This window comes from Loxodonta africana, chromosome 8 (genome assembly GCF_030014295.1).
Source record: "Loxodonta africana isolate mLoxAfr1 chromosome 8, mLoxAfr1.hap2, whole genome shotgun sequence".
Classification (NCBI taxonomy): domain Eukaryota; kingdom Metazoa; phylum Chordata; class Mammalia; order Proboscidea; family Elephantidae; genus Loxodonta; species Loxodonta africana.
Genome location: NC_087349.1, coordinates 97,804,603 through 97,824,960, shown reverse-complemented (window position 1 = coordinate 97,824,960; position 20,358 = coordinate 97,804,603). Strand labels below are relative to the sequence as shown.

Sequence of the window (20,358 nt, the reverse complement as noted above, 5' to 3'; positions counted from 1 at the left end):
GTGGTAAAAATATATATAATGAAACATTTATCACTCAACATTTTTTATATATCTGATTCCGTGACACTAATTACATTCATCATGTTATGCAACCATCACCACTATCCATTTCCAAATTTTTCTGTCACCCTTAACAGAAAATCAGTGCCCCCTAAACGATGACTCCCTTTTTGTGTCTGAATTATTTCACTCAGCATATTGTTTTCAAGGTTCACCCATGTCGTAGCATGTATCAGAACTTCATTTCTTTTTAAAAATGAATAATATTTCATTGTATTGATATACCACGTTTTGGTTATCCACTCATCTGTTGATGGATATTTCAGTTGTTTCCACCTTTTTGGCTCTTGTGAATAGTACAGTAATGAACATTGATGTTCAAGTATCTGTTTGCATTCCTGCACTCAATTCTTTTGGGCATATACCAAAAGTGGAATTGCTGGATCGTATGGTAATTCTATGTTTAACTTGTTAAGGAATGGCCAAACTGTTTTCCACAGCAGCTGCACCATTTTACAATCCCACCAGCAATGGACAAGTGTTCCAATTTTCCCACATCCTTGTCAACACTTGTTTTTTTCTATTTTTCTGATCTTAGCCATCCTAGTGGGGATGAAGTGGTATTTTACTGTGGTTTTGATTGTATCTCCCTAATAACTAATGCAAGCCCTGGTGGAGTACTGGTTAAGAGCTATGCCTGCTAACCAAAAGATTGACAGTTCAAATCCATCAGGCATTCCTTGGAAACCCTATGGGGCAGTTCTACACTGTCCTATAGGGCCGCTGTGAGTTGGAATTAACTCGATGGCAGCAGGTTTGGTTTTTTTATTTTAATAACTAATGACATTGACACCTTTTCATTTGCTTGTTGGCCATTTCTACATCTTAGATGAAATATTTATTCATATCTTGCCCATTTTTCGATTGGGTTGTATGTCTTTGTTGTGGACTTTTTCTTATTTAAGAGGTAATATCTATCATCTGATACATGGCAGTTACTCAGAAAGTGTTCGCGGGGGGGATAGGAGGAGGGAGGGAAGGAGGGAGGGAGAAAGACTAAAACCCTGCCTCATGGTTTTGTTTATTAAGTTAAACAATTTGTGCAAGTTTCATGTCTCAATGCCCATTCCATAAAGGGAACCCAATATTAGTTCCCTTCCCTACTCCTGCTTAAAATACAAAAGTTTTCTGGGAAAGTTAGCATGCAAGCATTATGAATGGGTTTGCATTCATTTATAGGATTTACTCACATAGAAAGGGCTACAGGAATGAGACCAGGGCAGGCAAGTTTGTGTGAGGGTCAAGGAGGGTCCTGAAAGGTTTATAATTTCTAGTCTTTATAAGAAGAGGCACAGGGCTGGCGGGGGGAGAGTAGGAGTGCTTAGCAGACAGGGGGCAGTATGGTACTATGGATTGAGAGGCATAAAACAAGGGGAAAGCCTCACCTACATCACCTGCAAGACAGGTGAGGGAGTAGCCAATCCCATCAGACCCCTGACTACAGGACTGGGGAATCCAGGGTCCAAAGCTAAGCCAATAGCCATTGTCTCTGATTCCAGACCTTGAGACTGTTGCTTCATTATGAAAACACCAACCCAAGGGCTATTTCCTTCTTTCTAATCCCTTCTGCCTGCTTTGAGAGTTTCATTCTGTAGAAAGAAATTTTAAAAGACTCATTCAACTGATGATGATATGTTTCATATCTTTTTCCAACAGCAGTTGGCTGCAGATTCCTCCAACTGACTTTGTAATATTTGAAAATAATCGATTTAGGTCTAACCTAGTTAAGAGTATTAGAAAAGGGAATACGCTCTGCAAATTGTCCACAGCGTTGCTGGATGGAAAGGCTCAGACAGTGAAATAAAGGTACCAAAGATTTCTCCTAACGTGGGCAGATGTGCAGAACCAGATGAATGTGTGAATCGTGCCATTACTCTTTTTCTTTCTAGTAACCAAGCTTTAAGAAACTCAAATATTAGTTGCTTATTGTACCTAGGTTTTAAAATATCCCAAAGTTTGAATTATTGTATTTACTAAATAGTTATTGAAAATGAGACACGGGTGGATTTCTCAATGCGTGGAAATACAAACATAGACAAACACAGATAAGGACAGTCTTTTCAACAAATGGTGCTGGAACAACTGGACATCCACATGCAAAAAAAAAATGAATATAGACATAGAGCTTATACCTTTCACAAAAATTAACTCAAAATGGATCATGGACCTGATATAAGATGTAAAACTATACAACTTCTGGAAGATAACATAGGAGAAATTCCAGGTGACCTTGAGTTTGGCAATGACTCTTTAGATACAACACCAAAAGCACAATTCATAAAAGAAAAAATTGGTAAGGTGTATTTCATTAAAATTAAAAACTTTCTGCTCTGCAAAACCACTGTAAAGAGAATGAAAAGATAAGCTACGGACTGGGAGAAAATATTTACAAAACACATACCTGATAAAGGACTGTATCCACATGATACAAAGAACTGTTAAAACTAAACAATAAGAAAAGCCAACAACCCAGTTACCAAATGGGCAAAAGATCGAAACAGATACCTCACAAAATAAGATATACAGATGGCAAATAAGCATTTGAAAAAAAAAATGCTTAACATCCTATGTCGTTAGTTAATTGCAAATTAAACAACAGTGAGATATCACCGCAGTCCTGTTACAATGGCTAAAATCCAAAACACTGACAACATCAAATGCTGGTGAGAATGTGGAGCAGCAGGAGTTCTCATTCATTGCTGGGGGGTATAAAAAATTATATGGCCACTCTGGAGGACAATCCGGCAGTTTCTTACGAAGCTAAAAATAGGCTTACCATATGATCCAGCAATCATACACTTAGGTATTTACCTAAATAAGTTGCAAATGTATGTCCACATAAAACCCACACACCAATCAATGTTTATAGCATTTTTATTCATAACTGCCAAGAATTGGAAGCAACCAAGATGTCCTTCAACAGATGAATGAATGAATAAACTGTGGTGCATCCATACAATGGAGTATTATTCAGTGATAAAAAGAGATGAGTTACCAAGCCACAAAAAAGACATGGGAGAAGCTTAAATGCATAACTGCTAAGTGAAAGAAGCCAGTCTAAAAAAGTGATATACTATATGATTTCAACTATAGGACACTCTGAAAAAGGAAACACTGTAACAAGAGTAAAAAGATCAGTGGTTTCCAAGAGTCTGGAGGAGGTGGAGAGGGATGAATAGGTGGAGGACAGGGCATTCTCAAGGCAGTGAAACTATTCTCCATGATATTGTAGTGGTGAATACGTGATATTTTGCATTTGTCAAAACTCATAGGACTGTACAACACAAAGAGTAAATTCTAAGGCAAGCTATGCTCTTTAGTTAATAAAATAATTTTTTTTTTTTTTTTAGTTAATAGCAATGTATTAATATTGGTTCATCAAATTTAACAAATGTACCACATGAATGTAAGATGCTTATAACAGGGGAACCTCTGCAGGGGAGAGGGGTCATTTGGGAGCTCTCTGTACTTTCTGTACAATCTATAAATGGAAACCGCTGTTAAAAATAAAGTATTTTTTAATAGGAATGTGAAATGAAAATATTGCACAAAAGCAACATACACATGGCAATTATGACATAAAAACATGCTTATGTCATTGATAAAAATCAGGAGCTAATCTGTAGTGAGACTAATGTGCACCCGACCCAAGCCATGGTATTTTCAATTGCCTCATATGCATGTAAAAGCTGGGCGATGAATAAGGAAGACTGAAGAAGAATCGATGTGTTTGAATTGTGGTGTTGGAGAAGGATATCGAATATACAGTGGACTAGCAAAGGAACAAACAAATCTGTCTTGGAAGAAGTACAGCCAGAATGCTCCTTAGAAGCAAGGATGGGGAGACTGTGTCTCACATACTTTGCAGGTGTCATCAGGAGGGATCAGTCCCTAGAGAAGGACGTCACGCTTGGTAGAAGGTCAGCGGAAAAGGAGAAGACCCTCAGCGAGATGGATTGACACAGTGGCTGCAACAAGGGGCTCAAGCATAACAATGATCGTGAGGATAGGGCAGGACCGGACAACGTTTCGTTCTGTGGTACATAGGGTTGCTACGAATCGGAACCAACTCCACGACAGTTAACAACAACAAAAATCTGTAGCGATGCTAGTAATTGGCCTAATACTCATGGAGTTCAGTTTAGTAATAAACGTGCTTATGCTTTTAAAATATTTAGAAAAATTTTCTTAGCAAAAATCAAGTCTTTCCACATAAGTGCATTTAAGGTACATTTAAGATGAGCTTCCTGAGAACATAAATGCTTGAGAGGAATAAGCAGGCGCCGAGGAGGGAAATCTTAATTTGCATTTTTCCTGCCTGAAATACCTCGGGTATAATGACGCGTGAATAAGGCTTTCAGTGTTTAATGTGATATGATTTAAACATTCTCTTTTTGCTAGGGTCTATAAAACATTTGCTATTAATGGCCGTTACTTTTCATTTTTATCTACCAAATTTACTAAGGGAAAAAAATTTGTCGAGGTTTTCATTGGTCAGCTTACATCTTTTCTATTATCTGGCAATACACTTCACTCCCCTCAAACCTGGGACAATCCATTTGGAAAGGGACACCAGGTGATGCATCCTAAACAGGATGCTGTATGTCCTGTAAGGCTTCCTACTTGTACTTGCCAGCCTGATTCTCTCCCTGTGTCTTCTGATCCTCCCAGCAGTCCTGTTGAGGTAGATGGGCCAACGTTCCCGCAGCCATCAGAGATAACTGAAACTGAGACTGTGAGAAGTACGTCTTCTCTAATTTCAAACAGCTAGTAACAGTAAAACCTCACCATAACACCATAAGTGAAGTCTAAAACATTCAACCAGGAAAATACAATTTTCCATTATTTTGAGGTTAATCAAATTATCAGCCTCAGTCTATGCAGTTGGTCTGTCAGGTGTTCCAGGGCCAACTGCAGGATGTAAACCCACCCTGGTCTCAGCTGCACCAGCGGTAATTCAGCACCAGCATCTGTCCACTCCAGTTTAAATCTCGATGGGGATAATTCCTGAGCTGGCCGGGGCTTCCTAGATAGTGGCAAGGATTCCAGGAATCTCTGTTAGTTAAGGCCCATTTCTTCAGGCTGATCCAGAGAGACTCAACTGGGAGAATGCTAGGAACATGAAAACTCTACTTCCCAAGATAGGGTTGCCTGCCGTTTCCCCACCTGTCCTTCTCCTCCCCCACCAATATTTCATCTTCCCCTACATGAGATAAAAACTTTATCACCCACTCCTAATGGGGAATGGGCGCTGGACAGAGTACAGAAAAAATTTCCAGTTGGGCTATACCCAAATCACTGTATTTGTAGAGTCAGATGTCATATTGTGCAACCATTACACTATCCATTTCCATGTTATTCCACCACCATTAGCAGGAACTCATTGCCCCCTAAGCAAAGACACACTTTCCCTCCTCCCTACCACCCACGATAATCACTAATAAACTTTGGTCTCTATATACATTTGCCTATTTCATGAAAGTGGGATCATACAATATCTGCCCTTTTGTGACTGACTTATTTCACTCAGCATTATGTTTCCAGCATGTATCCGGATTTCATTTTTTATGGCTGAATAATATTCCATTGTACGCTTGTACCACATTTTGTGTATTTATTCATCTGTTGATGGACATTTTAGTCATTTCACCTTTTGGACTGTTGTTAACAGTGCTGCAGTGGACACACCCGGGATTGAGATTGCTGGGTCGTGTGGTAGTTCTATGCTTAACTTTCTGAAGAACCACCAAACTGTTTTCCACTGCACCATTTTGCATTCCCACCAGCTGTACCATTTTGCATTCCCACCAGCAGTGGGAATAAGAGTTCCAATTTTGCACATCCTTGCCAACACCTGCCATTTTCCTTAAATCATAAACATTACAGTGGGGATCAAGCAGTCTCTCATTGAGTGTGTGTTTGTGTGTGTGTGTTGTGCTTTAATAATATTTTATTGTGTTTTGGGTGAAAATTTACACAGTAAATTAGGTTAAAAAGGTTCCCCTTTGACAATTTCCACATTACTTACATTTTTCACATTATGTCAGCGTTCTCATAATTGTGTCCTGGTTGTTCCACTTCCTGTACTCTGGTTTCCCGGTTCCCTTATCATCTCGTCTTTGCTTTGGATTAGAAGTTGACCTTTTGGACTCATACAGATCTTTTCTTGGTAGAACAGGATACAATGGGTAATATCCTTTAATTTGTGTGTCACTCTGCATTTCTGTTAAAAGGTGATCTCAGGGAATAGTTTTGATTCAAGATTTGAAGATCATCTCAGGGTGATAGTCTCAGGGAGTCCTCTGTTCTCAGGAGGTCCAGTTAGTCTGTTCGTGTTAGTTTAGGTAGGTGATGTCTTTCTAGGAATTTGTCTATTCCATCTAGGTTTTCAAATTTGTTGGAGTACAATTTTTCATTGTAATCTGTTATGATCCTCTTTATCTCTGTTAGGTCAGTTGAAATGTCTCCAGTTTTCATTTATTAATTTGATTATGTGATTATTTCTTCTTTTGTCAGTCTAGCTCATAGTTTATCTATTTTATTGATCCTTTCTAAGAACCAACTTCTGGTTTTATTGTTCTTTCGATTGTTTTTCTATTTTCTATTTCATTTATTTCTGCCCTAAATTTTATTATTTCCTTTTTTCTGGTAGCTCTTGGCTTCTTTTCCACCTCTTTTTCAAATTGTTCAAGTTGTTGGTTTAAGCTATTGATTTTGGAGCTTCTTTTTTAATTTATGCATTTATTGCTATAAATTTCCCTCTGAGTACTGCTTTTGAGGGAAGACCCTCAACAAGATGGATTGACACAGTGGCTGCAACAATGGGCTCAAGCATAACAAAGATCGTGAGGATGGTGCAGGACCAGGGAGTGCTTCATTCTGTTGTACACAGGGTCACTACGAAGTCAGAGCTGGCTTGACAGCACATAACAGCTGCTTTTGCTGTGTCCCAAAGGTTTTGATATGTTGTATTTTCATTTTTCTTTGATTCTAAGAATTTTCTAATTTCACTTTTGATTTCTTCTGTGACCCAATAGTTTTGCAGTAGTGTATTATTTAGTTTCCATGTACTCATCATTTTTTTTCTTTATTTGTCCTGTTGTTGATGTCTAGCTTCATACCGTTATAGTCTAAGAAGATGTTTTGTATGATTTCAATTTTTTTTAATTTGTGGAAACTTGTTTTGTGTTCAGCATATGGTCTATGACAGAACATGATCCATGCATGCTGGAGAAAAATACGTATTGTTCTGTTGATGGCTGGAATGTTCTATGTATGTCCGTAGGTCAAATTGGCTTATGTCTTATTTAAGTTTTCAGTGTCCTTAGCGATCTTTTTTTAGATGTTCTGTCTAGAATTGAAAGTGGTGCGTTAAAGTCCCCTACTATTATTGTGGAGTTGTCCATTTCTACTTTCATATTAGTCAGTATTTGTATCATGTATTTTAGAGCATTGCTGTTAGGTGCATATATTAAAGACCTATAATTGTTATGTCTTCTTGCTGGATTGACCCTTTTATTATTATGTAATGTCCTTCTTTATCTCTTGTAATGGATTTTGATTTAAAGTCTATTTTATTGATATCAGTATTGCCACCCCTGGTCTTTTTTGTTTCCTGGTTGCGTGGAATATTTTTTCTACCCTTTTATTTTCAGTCTGTTTGTGTCCTTATGTCTAAGGTGTGTTTCTCGTAGACAGCAAAGGATGGATCAGGGTTTTGTTTGTTTGTTTGTTTTTGTTTTTATATCCATTCTGCTACTCTCTTTTGCATGAGGAGTTTAGAGAATTTACATCGAAGTTGATTACTGAAAATGTAGTGTCTACGTCATTCATTTTGCTATTTGTTGTTTTAGTGTTTCTTCTTTGTTTTTTTCATTCTCATTTTTCTGTTTTTGTTTGTATTTAGCTGCTTTCTTGTGATGAGCCTTTTTGCTTTCATTCCTTCTTTTATTCTGTGAATTTTTTCTTTGTGATTTCTTAGTGGTTACCACATATATTACATTGTACAACTTACAAATGGAATGAGACAACATTTAACACAAGAACAACAGATAATGTGTAACCTTAACATATTAAATCTGTTCCTGATATGCTCCTCCCCTCCCCATTTCTGTTGCTGAGTCTCCATTAACATCATTGTATGTTCTGTATCCGATAGGTTTGCTTTGTACCTATTTCTTACAATCTTGGTGTTGTATCGTTTGCAGGATTATATTACTGAGTTTATTTCTTAAAAATATCATGTACTTGGTCCTTATGATTGCTCATGTTGCGTTTTTTTGGAGATCTCTCTCTCCCTCATTTTTCCCCCCCACATGTAGATTTGAACATTTGTTTAATGTTCTTGCCTTTTCATTTGGAGTACTCCTTTGAGTAATACTTGCAGAGCTGGTCTGGTAGTAGCAAATTCCCAAAGCTTTTATTTATTTGGGAATGTCTGATTTTCCTCTCGCTCGTGAATGACAACATTGCTGGGTAAAGAATTCTTGCTTGGCAATTGTTTTCCTTCAATATTTTATGTATGCTGCTCCATTGTCTTCTGAGTTTCAGGGGAGAAATCCACACCAATTCTTATGAAGGACACTTGGCATGTTGTATTGTGTTTTTCTCTTGCTGTTTTCACAATTCTCTCAGTCTTTGGTTTTTAGCAATTTTACTAGGATGTGGCACATGGAGTTGATCTTTTTCTATTTCTCCTAATTGGGGCTCATGTAGCTTCCTGTATTTGCAGGCTTGGTTCTCTGTCCAGGTCTGGGAAATTCTCTCTGAGTATCTCTTGGAAAATTCTTTCTGTGCCTTTATTGTTATTGTGGTGCTCTGGAATTCCAGCGATTCTAATGTTAGATTTCTTAATTGAATCCCTTATTCCCATTTGGTTGTGTTCACTTTTCTTTGTTCTTTTCTCTTGTTTTTCTTGAGACTTGATAATTTCAGTTATTCTCTCATTTTGTTCTGCCATTTGTTTCCTGATAGCCATTATCTTATTTTCTGTGTGCTTTTTGCTTTCCTTAAACATATTTAACATCATTGTCTGAAAATCTTCTATTTTTTGCATTAACCTGGCCTCTGTAGGAAAAATTTTCTCCTCATCCTGTTTTTCTTTTGATTGATTCATTTTCTCTTGTGATTTTGTGTGTTTTACTATTTTTTGTTGAGCTTGGGCCATTTCAGTATATATATATTTTTTAGTTCTGTTTTCTGATTTTTATGGGAAAATTTTCCTGTTATAATTGACTGAATTATCTCCACTATATTCTCCTAGGAGGAGCCCTGGTGACACAGTGGTTAAAGCACTCAGCTACTAGCTGAAACATTAGTGGTTCAAACCCACCAGCCACTCCATAGGAGAAAGATGTAGTAGTCTGCTTCCATAAAGATTTACAGCCTTGGAAACCCTATGGGGCAGTTGTACTCTGTCCTATAGGGTCACTATGAGTTGGAATTGACTAGATAGCAGTGGGTTTGGGTTTGGGTTTCATATTCTTCTAAGAACCACTAGAGAGCACTCTTATCCTTAGTTTTTCAGCACTAATTCAGGAGTTCTGGGTGCTCGTCCGCTAGAGTTTGATATGCACGTGCAGAGATTTTTAGCTGGGCACAAATGCTGAAAGAGACAGTGCTCGGCTTTTCCGTGGAGAAGGTGGGAGGCACTCTATGTCTTTCCCTCATGGGCACCCCTGCACAGGCTCTCCCATGGTGTCCTACTGCAGGTATGGAGTCAGCTGTTTCTCTCTGTATTGTCCATCTAAGTACCCCTTATCCTAGTGCCTTTTCAGCCCCTCTCAGTCCTAGTGCCCATCCATTTGGAGTCTCAGCAAGATTCAACAGTACTCTCTCACAGCCCTGTCCCGAGTGCACAGCCTGTGAATTCTCATAACCTATTTGTGCAGTCTTAGAAATTGGGCTACAGCTTCCTCAGTTTAGCTTCCATTCTGTGTGTTTTTGTTCAAAGCGTTGTGTGACCCCGAACCAAAATGGCTGCAGTGAGTGAGCACTCCGGATGCTAGCAAGTAGGTTTTCCCAGCTTCTGTGCTGCCTCTGCTTCTCCTCAACTCTCCAACACCTCAGCTTATGTCTGGAGTTCTGTGTTTGTTTTTATTCATTGTTCAGTGGGTTCATACCTAGAGGATAAATGGGAGTGACCATTTGCTTTGCCATCTTACCCCACCCCTTCCTCACTGCGATTTTGATTTGCATCTCTTTAATGACTAAAGATGGGGAATATCTTCTTATGTGCTTGTTGACCATTTCTGTATCCTCTTTAGTGAAATCTTCACTCAGTTGCTTTGATTGCGTTGTTTGAGTTTTGTTTTTGTTGTTATTAATTTGTAGTTCTTTATATATTCTGGATATTCAAGCCTTATCAGATATACAAGTCCCAAAAATTTTCCACCAAACTGTAGGTTATCTCTTCATTTTTTTGACAAACTTATTTAATGCACAAAAGTTTTTAATTTTGATGAAGTGTAATTTGTCTATTTTGTCTTTTGCTCCTTGTGTTTTTGGCATCATATCTAAGAATCCATTGTTACAAACTGGGTCCTGAAACCACACCCCTATGTTTTCTTCTAAGAGTTTTATGGTTTTAGATCTCACAGTTAGGGCTTTGATTCAATTAGAGTTAATTTTTGTATATGATGTGAAGTATGGTTCTAACTTTATTCTTTTGCATGTAGAAATATAGTTGTCCCAACGCCATTTATTAAAGAAACTATTCTTTTGCACCAAATGGACTTGGCAACCTTGTCAAAAATCAATTAACCATAGATGTGTGGGTTCTATAATTTATTTTTAGTTTTAAAATAACATTAAAGGAGGACTTGAAGTTTCCATATTCATCCAAAGGGGACATAGGTTTGCAGTGTGGAGAAATGGAGGGGCGGGGGGAGGAGATGTCACTCACACCTGAGAAAAAGTGCTTCCTGCAACCAGGCACTGAGGTGGTCCTTGAGCTTCCTGTCAGCCAAGGGAAAAAGAGAATATTTGATTTCAGAGTTTTCATTCAAACTAAGATTGTCAGATAAAATACAGGACACCCAATTACATTCAAATTTCAGATTTTTTTTTTTTTTTCCAGTATAAGTGTGTCCCACGCATTGTATGGGACATACAGTAAATTTTTCCTCATTTACCTGAAATTCAGGAGCCCTATTTTTTAGTGGTGCGGTGATTAAGAGCTTGGCTGCTAACCAAAAGGTCAGCAGTTTGAATCCACTAGCTGCTTCCTGGAAACCCTGTGGGGCAGTTCTACTCTCTTTTATATGGCCATTATGAGTCAGAATCAACTGAATGGCAACGGCTTTGAATTTTGGGTTTTTTTTGGAACCCTGTTCCAAACACATCAGTCTAGATAAACTTTTTCTAGAAATATTAGCCACAAAAAGGGTTTATCCCAGAGTACATTTATAAAAGGAACAAGAAGGGAAGAGAACTGACAGTATTTTTTTTTTTCCTATGATTTTGCACAAGCCATAGAAATGTAGTTCAAATGAATCCCATTTTTGTCAACATTCCATGTCAGAGGTTCTTAAACTCAGGTCTGTGAAAGAGCTTCAGGGGGTCTATGAATCTCCTGAAATCTACGCCAAAATGAATATATGTGCATCTTTGTGGGGAAAGGAGACATAATTAGGTTCTCAGAAGGTATCTTACCCCCAAGAAGGTCAGAAGGCACTGCCTTATGGCCTGAGGGCATAGCTTTAAACTCAGGGAAAGCATTTTTTCTGGAGGTTTGGATGTTACTTTTCAGGCAATTGGCTTTCTGATTACCTAACCTAAAACACAGCAAAAATCTCAGAGAATTTAAGAGTGGAAAGTGTACAGGTCCACTGAAACATCTCTCTCAAATGTATGAGATGTCATGAGTACCACAACTTTCACAGGAGATGATTGGGAGTCAGTTCATGAGTCATGTTGATTATTGTGCATTATCTGACAATTGGTAAAGTTAAGGGGCATATGCTATAAATGCCAAAGGCCATTAAAGAGAGGAATAGAGAGGAGAGTCAGAGGATAATGCTGCCACAATGGATAATCTTGCTACCTGAAAAAACAAATGACCTATTCTGATAATTACTGCTTTATTTTTACTTTAGAAGTCCTTCCTCAACTTACCAACAGCTCTTTCTGATGAGTTTGACTGGCCCCAATTCTCTGGCGTTACTGGGTTTCTGGACTCCACTAGTGGGTAAGTGTGTTTGCACACCTTCAAACATTTCAATATGTCTGTGTAAGAAGAACAGAAGTTGGGACTTCTTCCCAACATGTTGAAATGAGAATTATTAGACATTGCTTCTAGATAAAGAGTCACATACAACAAACCCCGCCACTGACATAGAGTTCACCATACAGTGCTTTGTAATTGGAAGTGTATTTTATCAAAGCTGCCAAGGATGGAGTATTCCTGCTGCAGAGACTCTATCGTTTATCTCTAATGAAAAATACTCACAACCATCATTGAATTTTTCTGATTCAAGGTACAAAGAAGTTTATCTGATTTTTTTTTTTTACTCTCAGAAATTTATATTTACAAAGGCAATGGATAAGATATTAATGATCATGAAGATGGCACAGGACCAGGGAATGTTTTGTTCTGTTATACGTAAGGTCGCCATGAGTCAGAGCTGACTTAACAGCAGCTAACAACATAAACAATGGCTAAAAATAATTAGAAAGTCTCAAGGTCCTGGACTCATCCTGGCATTAATGCTCTGGGTTTTTAAGTAGAGACAATGCACTATGAGTCTGAGTGAGACACAACTCAATCTGCTATGTCTGGTGGGGTGTTGACTTTGGGCCTGGGCTACACTTCCAGGCCTACAACCTCACAGGGAAACCTGTGATGCTGGTGAGGTTTTGCAAGTGCCCCCAACATGATGGAAAGCCAAGTGCACTACAGGTAATTTCCTGACACTCCCCAAATATGTATAAAACTAAATAAGCTGAAGAAAATGTGGTTGATGAATGTCTTCCTTATGCAAAAAAAGAAGGGGTAGAGCTTTGCTTTGATGTCTGAAGGCAGGATGGAACCAATCAGAAAGACCTCTTTGACTCAGGCAGCAACACCAGAAAGGACAGTAAGATAAGCCATGGAAATTGTGGGAAGGGCAAGTGTGCAGGGGCCTGGTTTACCTAAATCTATAAAAAGTAGGAATGTTTGAGAAAGAGTAGGTTAGAGTATTAGCACCCCATTTTTAAAATTTAATCTAGGACATTTTATACCTGAGTAATTTATTGGACATTATCTGTAATCACTCATTGTAAAAAAAAAACTTACTGACTCCTTACCACTACTCAGGCACTGAGCTAGATACCATGGTGTTTTAAGGTAAATAAGTCTTTTCCTATTTCTGAAGTCGATTACTCTCAAGTAGGAAGATGAGACAAATGCACAAATAAAGGTAGTACAAGACAGATAGACCAAAAGACAGGTCTCAACACAGGGCTACAGGGTTCAGTAAAGACAAAGTCCATGGAAAGGAGTAACAACTACCTCCTATTGAGGTAAAAGGCAAGGGGCCCAAATACTAAAGGATTTAGGAGATAGGAGTGATAGAGAGGGTAGAAAAAAAGCTAGGAAAGCAAACTAACCTTCAGGAAAACATACTCATATTTATTCAGAAATCATCTATGAATACAGGAAAGCAGGAGGGATGCATTTTCAAGTGTAGGTGTAGATTTTTAAGTTTAATCTTGTTTTTTAAAAAAAGGCTATTCCTTTCCATTAGTGCAAAAATACTAACAGTAATGATAATAGTGATAGTAAGAAATGACACTGTACTGGGTGTTACATTGAGATTATCTCATTCAATCTCTGTAAGTTAGGTAGTATTATTTTCTGCATTTTGCAGTTGAGGTGTCTAAGACTGAAGTAGATCAAGAAACTTGACTAGGATCACACAGCTAATAAGTAGTGGTAGGGAAATACAAATTCAGATTTTCATCATGGAACCTTGTGCCATATTGTACCAAAAGGGTAATTTGGTAGGCAAGGACCCTCCTAGCCCACAACTCCCAACCTTTATATACTGGTTTTATTCTGTGTGCAGGAACATGGCTCCATCTTTCCCATCCTCTCCTTCCTTGAGTGCATAGCTATAGGATGGGGCAATGACTAAGAACAAAGAAGCTTTCTAATGTGGAAACTTGGCATGCATAGTTCCATATGTCAATCACATGTCTGGTGTCCCCTCTTAGGGCCCCAATCCTCCCAGCTATCTGGGGCCCCCGAGCACCAGCCTCAGTCCCCATCTTTCCTCTATTGTAGCTGCTATTGTCTTTGTCACCTGGAACACATCCAGAAATAAGCCCCGCTAAAGCAGCTTTCTAGAAGGATCTTCTTTTATCTCCCTGCTGTGAACATTAAACTTGGGAAAATAATACTTAAGTACCCTCCACTCAATCCAGCTATCTATAAAAATACCAGGAAGTGTCTCTAAACCAAGGCTTTTATGAGAATAACAAAAAGAATTGGTTAAGAATGAGAAATAAATGCCATTTACTGTACTATTAGTGGAAGCTGAAATTTACACGTGAACGGTATAAAGCTTAGCCACTGTTTGACCTGAAATCTCATGATGTTGCCATAAAGGAAATACCAGTCTGATGTTTCAAAGTAATTGCCAAGCTGTTTAAACCTTTACTGGAGTCACTCAAAGAGTGCTAAGGAAGGAATTCATTCACCATGCCCAGCAAAACTGGTCAACATGTCTTTCCTCATCTCTGCAGCTCACGCTCACCAGGAGTTGCCCCACGTCTCCTACACCTAAACTTCTCCAAAACTCTACCCAACGTAGCTCCTGTTCAGTCTCCGTTCAGTTGTTTTTAGTTTTTTGAGGGAGCCTATAGGGAAGCCTGTCTCCCTCTTCCTTTCCGCATCTATTCTGTCCCCAGACTAAAGGTTGCTCCCTTTGTTGTTGTTAGTTGCCCTTGAGTCCAGCTCATGGTGACTCCATGTGTGCAGAGTAGAACTGCTCCATAGAGTTCTCAAGCCTGTGACCTTTCGGAAGCAGATTGCCATGCCTGTCCTCCAAGGTGCCTCTGGGTGGGGTCAAACCACCAATCTTTTGGATAACTTAGCACCTAACTGTTTGCACCACCCAGGGACTCCTTGGGGGGTGGGTGGAGGTTGCTACCTTATCAGTGTAAAATCCCCCTAGCCTGCCAATCCTGCAACAGTTTCCACCCATTATCCTGATCTCCAGAGCCCAGCAGACAGACAGGATCTTCCTTACAAGTATAATGGTAGGATGAAAAGAAGAGGAAAAGTTGTGAGTCCTCTGACACAATTAGTTTCTTGTGACTCTTACATTTAAGTGCTATGCAGAGAGTCTGACAGTGGCTCACCAAGGACGTACAGCTTAAGTGAAAATCACCTCTAGTCTGAGCTAGTAGCTACTGATTTTGCATCTTCTTGTCCCTGAGTGGTCCAAATGGTTAACACAATTAGCAGCTAATGAAAAACTTAGAGGTTGGAGTCCACCCGAAGGTGTCTCAGAAGAAAGGCCTGTTGATCTACTTCTGACACAGAAATCAGCCATAGAAAACCCTAGAAGTTTTGGGTTGGGTTTTGTATTACGTTCTGTGTTGCTGTTTACAGGTCATGCAGCTTGCTCAGTGTTGACTGTAAGTATTGTACTGATCTGTTGTATTTCTAAGGAGGTTCACACCACACCTGGTTGTTCCCCTACCTGCGATGGCTTTTCTATTTGTGGGGCCCTGAGCTACCTCACCATCTCTCTCAGAATGCTTCTTTGGCCAGGTGTTTCTGTGTACTGTGCCTGTGTTCTCTGCCACTCAGCTGCAGTGGGGAAGAGTATATACAAGTCCTTTTGACAGAAGAGGAAATTCTCTGTTGGAATCCAAGCTGCCATGATTCCACCATGAAGGAATAACATAGGCAGCATGGCACTGTGTGAGTATCATCATTAGTGTGGCCCTCATAATGAGAGTTAATGTTAAGCTGTCCCATCTGCAGATTATTTAAAAAAAAAAAAAAAAGTTGTCACTGAGTTGATTCTGACTCATTGTGACCCTATGTGTGTCACAGCAAAACTGTGCTCCATAGGGTTTTCAATGGTTGATTTTTTGGAAGTAGACCTTTAAGCCAAGACTTTCTTCCGAGGTGCCTCTGGGTGGACTCCAACCTGCAACCTTTAGGTTAGCAGCTGAGTACATTAACCATTTGCACCACCCAGGGACTAATTAAATTAAACCTGCAGAGAATCTATGCTAGACCAATCTCCTTAGTAAAAGAATACAAAGTTATCAAGTGTGTAAAAAATATTATAGAGAGATTAGCAGACGATGGAGGTCTTCTCCTGGTGGAATAAGAAGAATTAAAAAGAATATTGACCTAGAAACGGCACTGGGAGAGATATGAGCAGCTTCCACGGGCATTTTGAGCAAATGCCCCTTTCAGTTCAAATGCTTATCACCGTAGGACATAATCCCACTCGGCTGTTAACTGAAACATCGGCGGTTCGAACCCATCAGCTACTCTGCGAGAGAACAATGTGGCAGTCTGCTTAAAATCCTATAAGATTCCAGCCTTGGAAACCCTATGGGGCAGTTCTACTCTGTTTTCTTGAGTCACTATGAGTCAAAATCGACTTGACGACAATGGGTTTGGTTTTTGTGCTATTCAGATGGATCTCTAGAATGTGCTTCCTATTGTTTGTGATCAGCCTCATGTTATGAGTGTTAGCAATGTTCTTTGGGAAACGGACTTTGTGAAAGCAAAAAAGACGCAGCTGGGAAGAGAAAGTGGTTCCTTTGCTTCTTCAGTTATATTCTTTGCCCCCTTAAAGTTTAATATGTCCTTTTGGAAACACGAATATAACTCTAATTGAAATTCTATGCGTGCGTTAAAAGACACACATAACCCCTTAGTTTTGCCAATCTCTAGTTCCTTCAGCTGAGTCAACATTAACCAAATCTGTTCTCTTGACTCTCAGACTTCAGAAAATTCAATCACAAGTGATATTTCTTAAAAAACATGTGTTGCTGTTTTTCCCAGTGTGATTCAGAAAGCATCTGAGTAGGTCAAAAACAGAAAAAAGTCTCCGTGAGGTTGGTAGCTGGGAGGCTGGGAGCCTGACGATAGGGGAGAGAATCGTAACCGTGAGTGGGAAGAAAGAACGTATTTTTAAAAGATTAAAAAGAATGCTTCGTATTCAGATCACCTCCAAAAGCAATTAATGCAACAGGGAAATCCTTTTCAAATTAAAGAGGTCAAGGTCCCATACGTGGGTACAAGGATGGAAAAAACACCAAAACTTCAGAAGGCAGGACTTCTTATTTAAAAGCGAAAATCTAAAAGTCCAGAGCCAACGAACGGGTCAGTGTCATGTAGTGGGAGGAGGGCTAGATTGAGACTGACAAGGGCTCTAGTTCTGTGTGATCCTAGGTGGAGTATCCACCGTCCATTTATATTAACGAAGTTGAATTGGGCCATTTGAAAGCTGAAGTTCTCCCCAGTGTTCAAGTTTAGTAGTTATAGGACAGCATGATGTTAAAGTCCTCATCCAACTTTATGATGCTACTTGATTTAAAAACATTGGAGGGAATTGGGGAGAGATGCTCTTGCTTCTCCCCATCAAATATGCTGTTCCCCACCCTTTTACTAACCTGTCCCTTGAGACAAGGCATTGCTAAATTTATCAGTCAGGGCCTGAAACATTCTTGGAAATACATTCACCAGTGGGCAGGATTACTGTGCTGTATGTTGTTGCTGCTAGGTGTCATAGAGTCGATTCTAACTCATAGCAACCCTAAAGGACAGAGTAGAACTGTCCTACATACTATGCTGTATAGCCGGGCTCGTGCACAGTAAGCTCTGCATGGCATGGCATTGGGCACTTGGCCAGCTTCTAAATTGAAATGGTACCCCATTATTGTTCTTTACCTGTACTATTGCCTCCATAGCAAACCCCAGAGAGGAAAACAAGTGACCCCAAATCCTTAACAAAAAATAATCACCTTAACCCAACCATATCTTAGCTGAGCATTTATGGCTGCCTGAAACCCCTTCTTCTGGAAGTGGGACCAGGAGTCAGTCCAGTCAGTGGAGTTTTGCAGGCTGAGGGATAAACAATAGAGGTGTTCCTCAAGCTGAGGGGGGAACAGGGTAGCAATTGGAGCTTTAACAAAAGATGTTAAGTAAAAACCTGAAGTTAGCCATTAAAAGTCACAAAAGCCAAAGAATCAAAAGCAGTTACCAAAATTACCATACCAAGTTGGAGAGATAAGACTGGGATAAGTGGGTCAACATAAGTGAGTACAAACCTATGGAATTTTCTAGAGTAAATGTTGCTCCCTCTGCTTCTGGCTTAATTTACTATATGGGGCCAGAGACACAGCAGACCTCAGAAAGAAGTAAACAAAGTCACTGTTATTAGTGATACAACAAAGCTACTTGAGGACATTTACTTACTCATCTTGGATGAGAGGAGTCCTAGAATCTGAGTGTTTAAAAGGCTACATTTTCTCTCCCACCCAATAGACATATGAGAGGACTAGTGTATTACTCCAAACTGTCTCTTGAGGCATTAAAAACAGAAAATTGGAGAGCAGGGATTTGTAGCTAAGATTTGCTAATCTAATTTCATAGTAAAAAAAAAAAACACGTGTAAGTACTAAACACTAATGGGCTGAATAACCTTATTAAATCCATTATTCACAAAATTACATGTGATATAATCACAAATGATTATCCTTCTTCTAATTATATTTTGCAAAACAAATGTATTACCTAGAGTGTTGGTCATCTGGAGTTGGGTGAGACTGATTAAAATGGGGCATAGTGTACAGCAACGGTTTTCCAGATTTATTCTGTGGATCTCTGGGAAGGTGTCTTCAAGACCCTCTAGGGGATCCACAAGTTAAAATTCTTTTCATAGTAATGCAAAAACCTTATTTCCTTTTCACTGTGTTGATGTTTGTACTAACGGTACAAAAGCAGTGGTGGGTAGAACCGCTAACAATCCCAATCATTCCATTGTCATCAAGTCAATTTCTACTCATAGCCACCCTACAGGACAGAGTAGAACTGCCGCATAGGGTTTCCAAGGAGCAGTGGGTGGATTTGAACTGCCAACATTTTGTTAGCAGCTGAGCTCTTAACCACTGCGCTGCCAGGGCTCCTTAGCACACATTAAGGCAGCAGCAGTGATCTGTAACAGGAGTCACTGTATTCTTTACCTCCACATACTCCCAGTTTAAAAAAAATAAACGGGGGGGGGAAGAGCAGTTTTCCTTAAAATGTCACCTGTGAAACAGTAAAAATTATTAATTTTGTTAAATTGAGTACATGAACTTTTTTAGAATATGTTATAATATTTTAACATTTTATACCCCATTCTTTTTTTTAACTGTGCTTTAAGTGAAAGTTTACAAATCAAGTCAGTCTCTCATACAAAAATTTATATACACCTTGCTAAGTACTCCTAGTTGCTCTCCCCCCAATGAGACAGCATACTCCTTCTCTCCACCCTGTATTCCCCATGTCCTTTCAGCCAGCTTCTGTCCCCCTCTGCCCACTCATCTCCCCTCCAGACAGGAGCTCCCCACATAGTCTCATGTGTCTACTTGAACCAAGAAGCTCACTCCTCACCAGTATCATTTTCTATCTTATAGTCCAGTCCAATCCCTGTCTGAAGAGTTGACTTTGGGAATGGTTCCAGCCTTGGGCTAACAGAAGGTTTGAAGACCATGATCTCCAGGGTCCTTCTAGTCTCAGTCAGACCATTAAGTCTGGTCTTTTTATAAGAATTTGAGGTCTGCATCCCACTGCTCTCCTGCTCCGTCAGGGATTCTCAGTAGTGTTCCCTGTCAGGGCAGTCATCAGTTGTAGTGGGACACTATCTAGTCCTTCTGTCTCAGGCTGATGTAGTCTCTGATTTACGCGGCCCTTTCTGTCTCTCAGGCCCGTAATTACCTTGTGTCTTTGGTGTTCTTCATTCTTCTTTGCTCCACATGGGTTGAGACCAATTGATGCATCTAAGATGGCTGCTTGCTAGCATTTTTGACCCCAGATGCCGCTCACCAAAGTGGGATCAGAGTGTTCTCTTAATAGATTTTATTATGCCAGTTGACCTAGATGTCTCCAGACACCATGGTCCCCAGACCCCCACCCCTGCTACTCTGGCCTTCAAAGCATTTGGTTTATTCAGGAACCTTCTTTGCTTTTGGTTTAGTCTAGTTGTGCTGACCTCTCCTGTATTGTGTGTTGTCTTTCCCTTCACCTGAAATAGTTCTTGTCTACTATCTAATTAGTAAATTGAGTACACAAATTTTTAA

At 39.5% G+C, this 20,358-nt stretch overlaps 1 protein-coding gene across 2 annotated transcripts in view; it reads left to right on the top strand.

The window, feature by feature from the left end:
• The window catches only part of AOAH (acyloxyacyl hydrolase), a 264,955-nt gene that overhangs the window by 142,053 nt on the left and 102,544 nt on the right, over positions 1 to 20,358 (top strand). For both annotated transcript variants that reach the window (XM_003406941.3, XM_023544293.2), the window contains exon 12: positions 12,156 to 12,247. In XM_003406941.3, the coding sequence (XP_003406989.1) occupies positions 12,156 to 12,247 (92 nt within the window). The remainder of the gene's footprint in view (positions 1 to 12,155; positions 12,248 to 20,358) is intronic.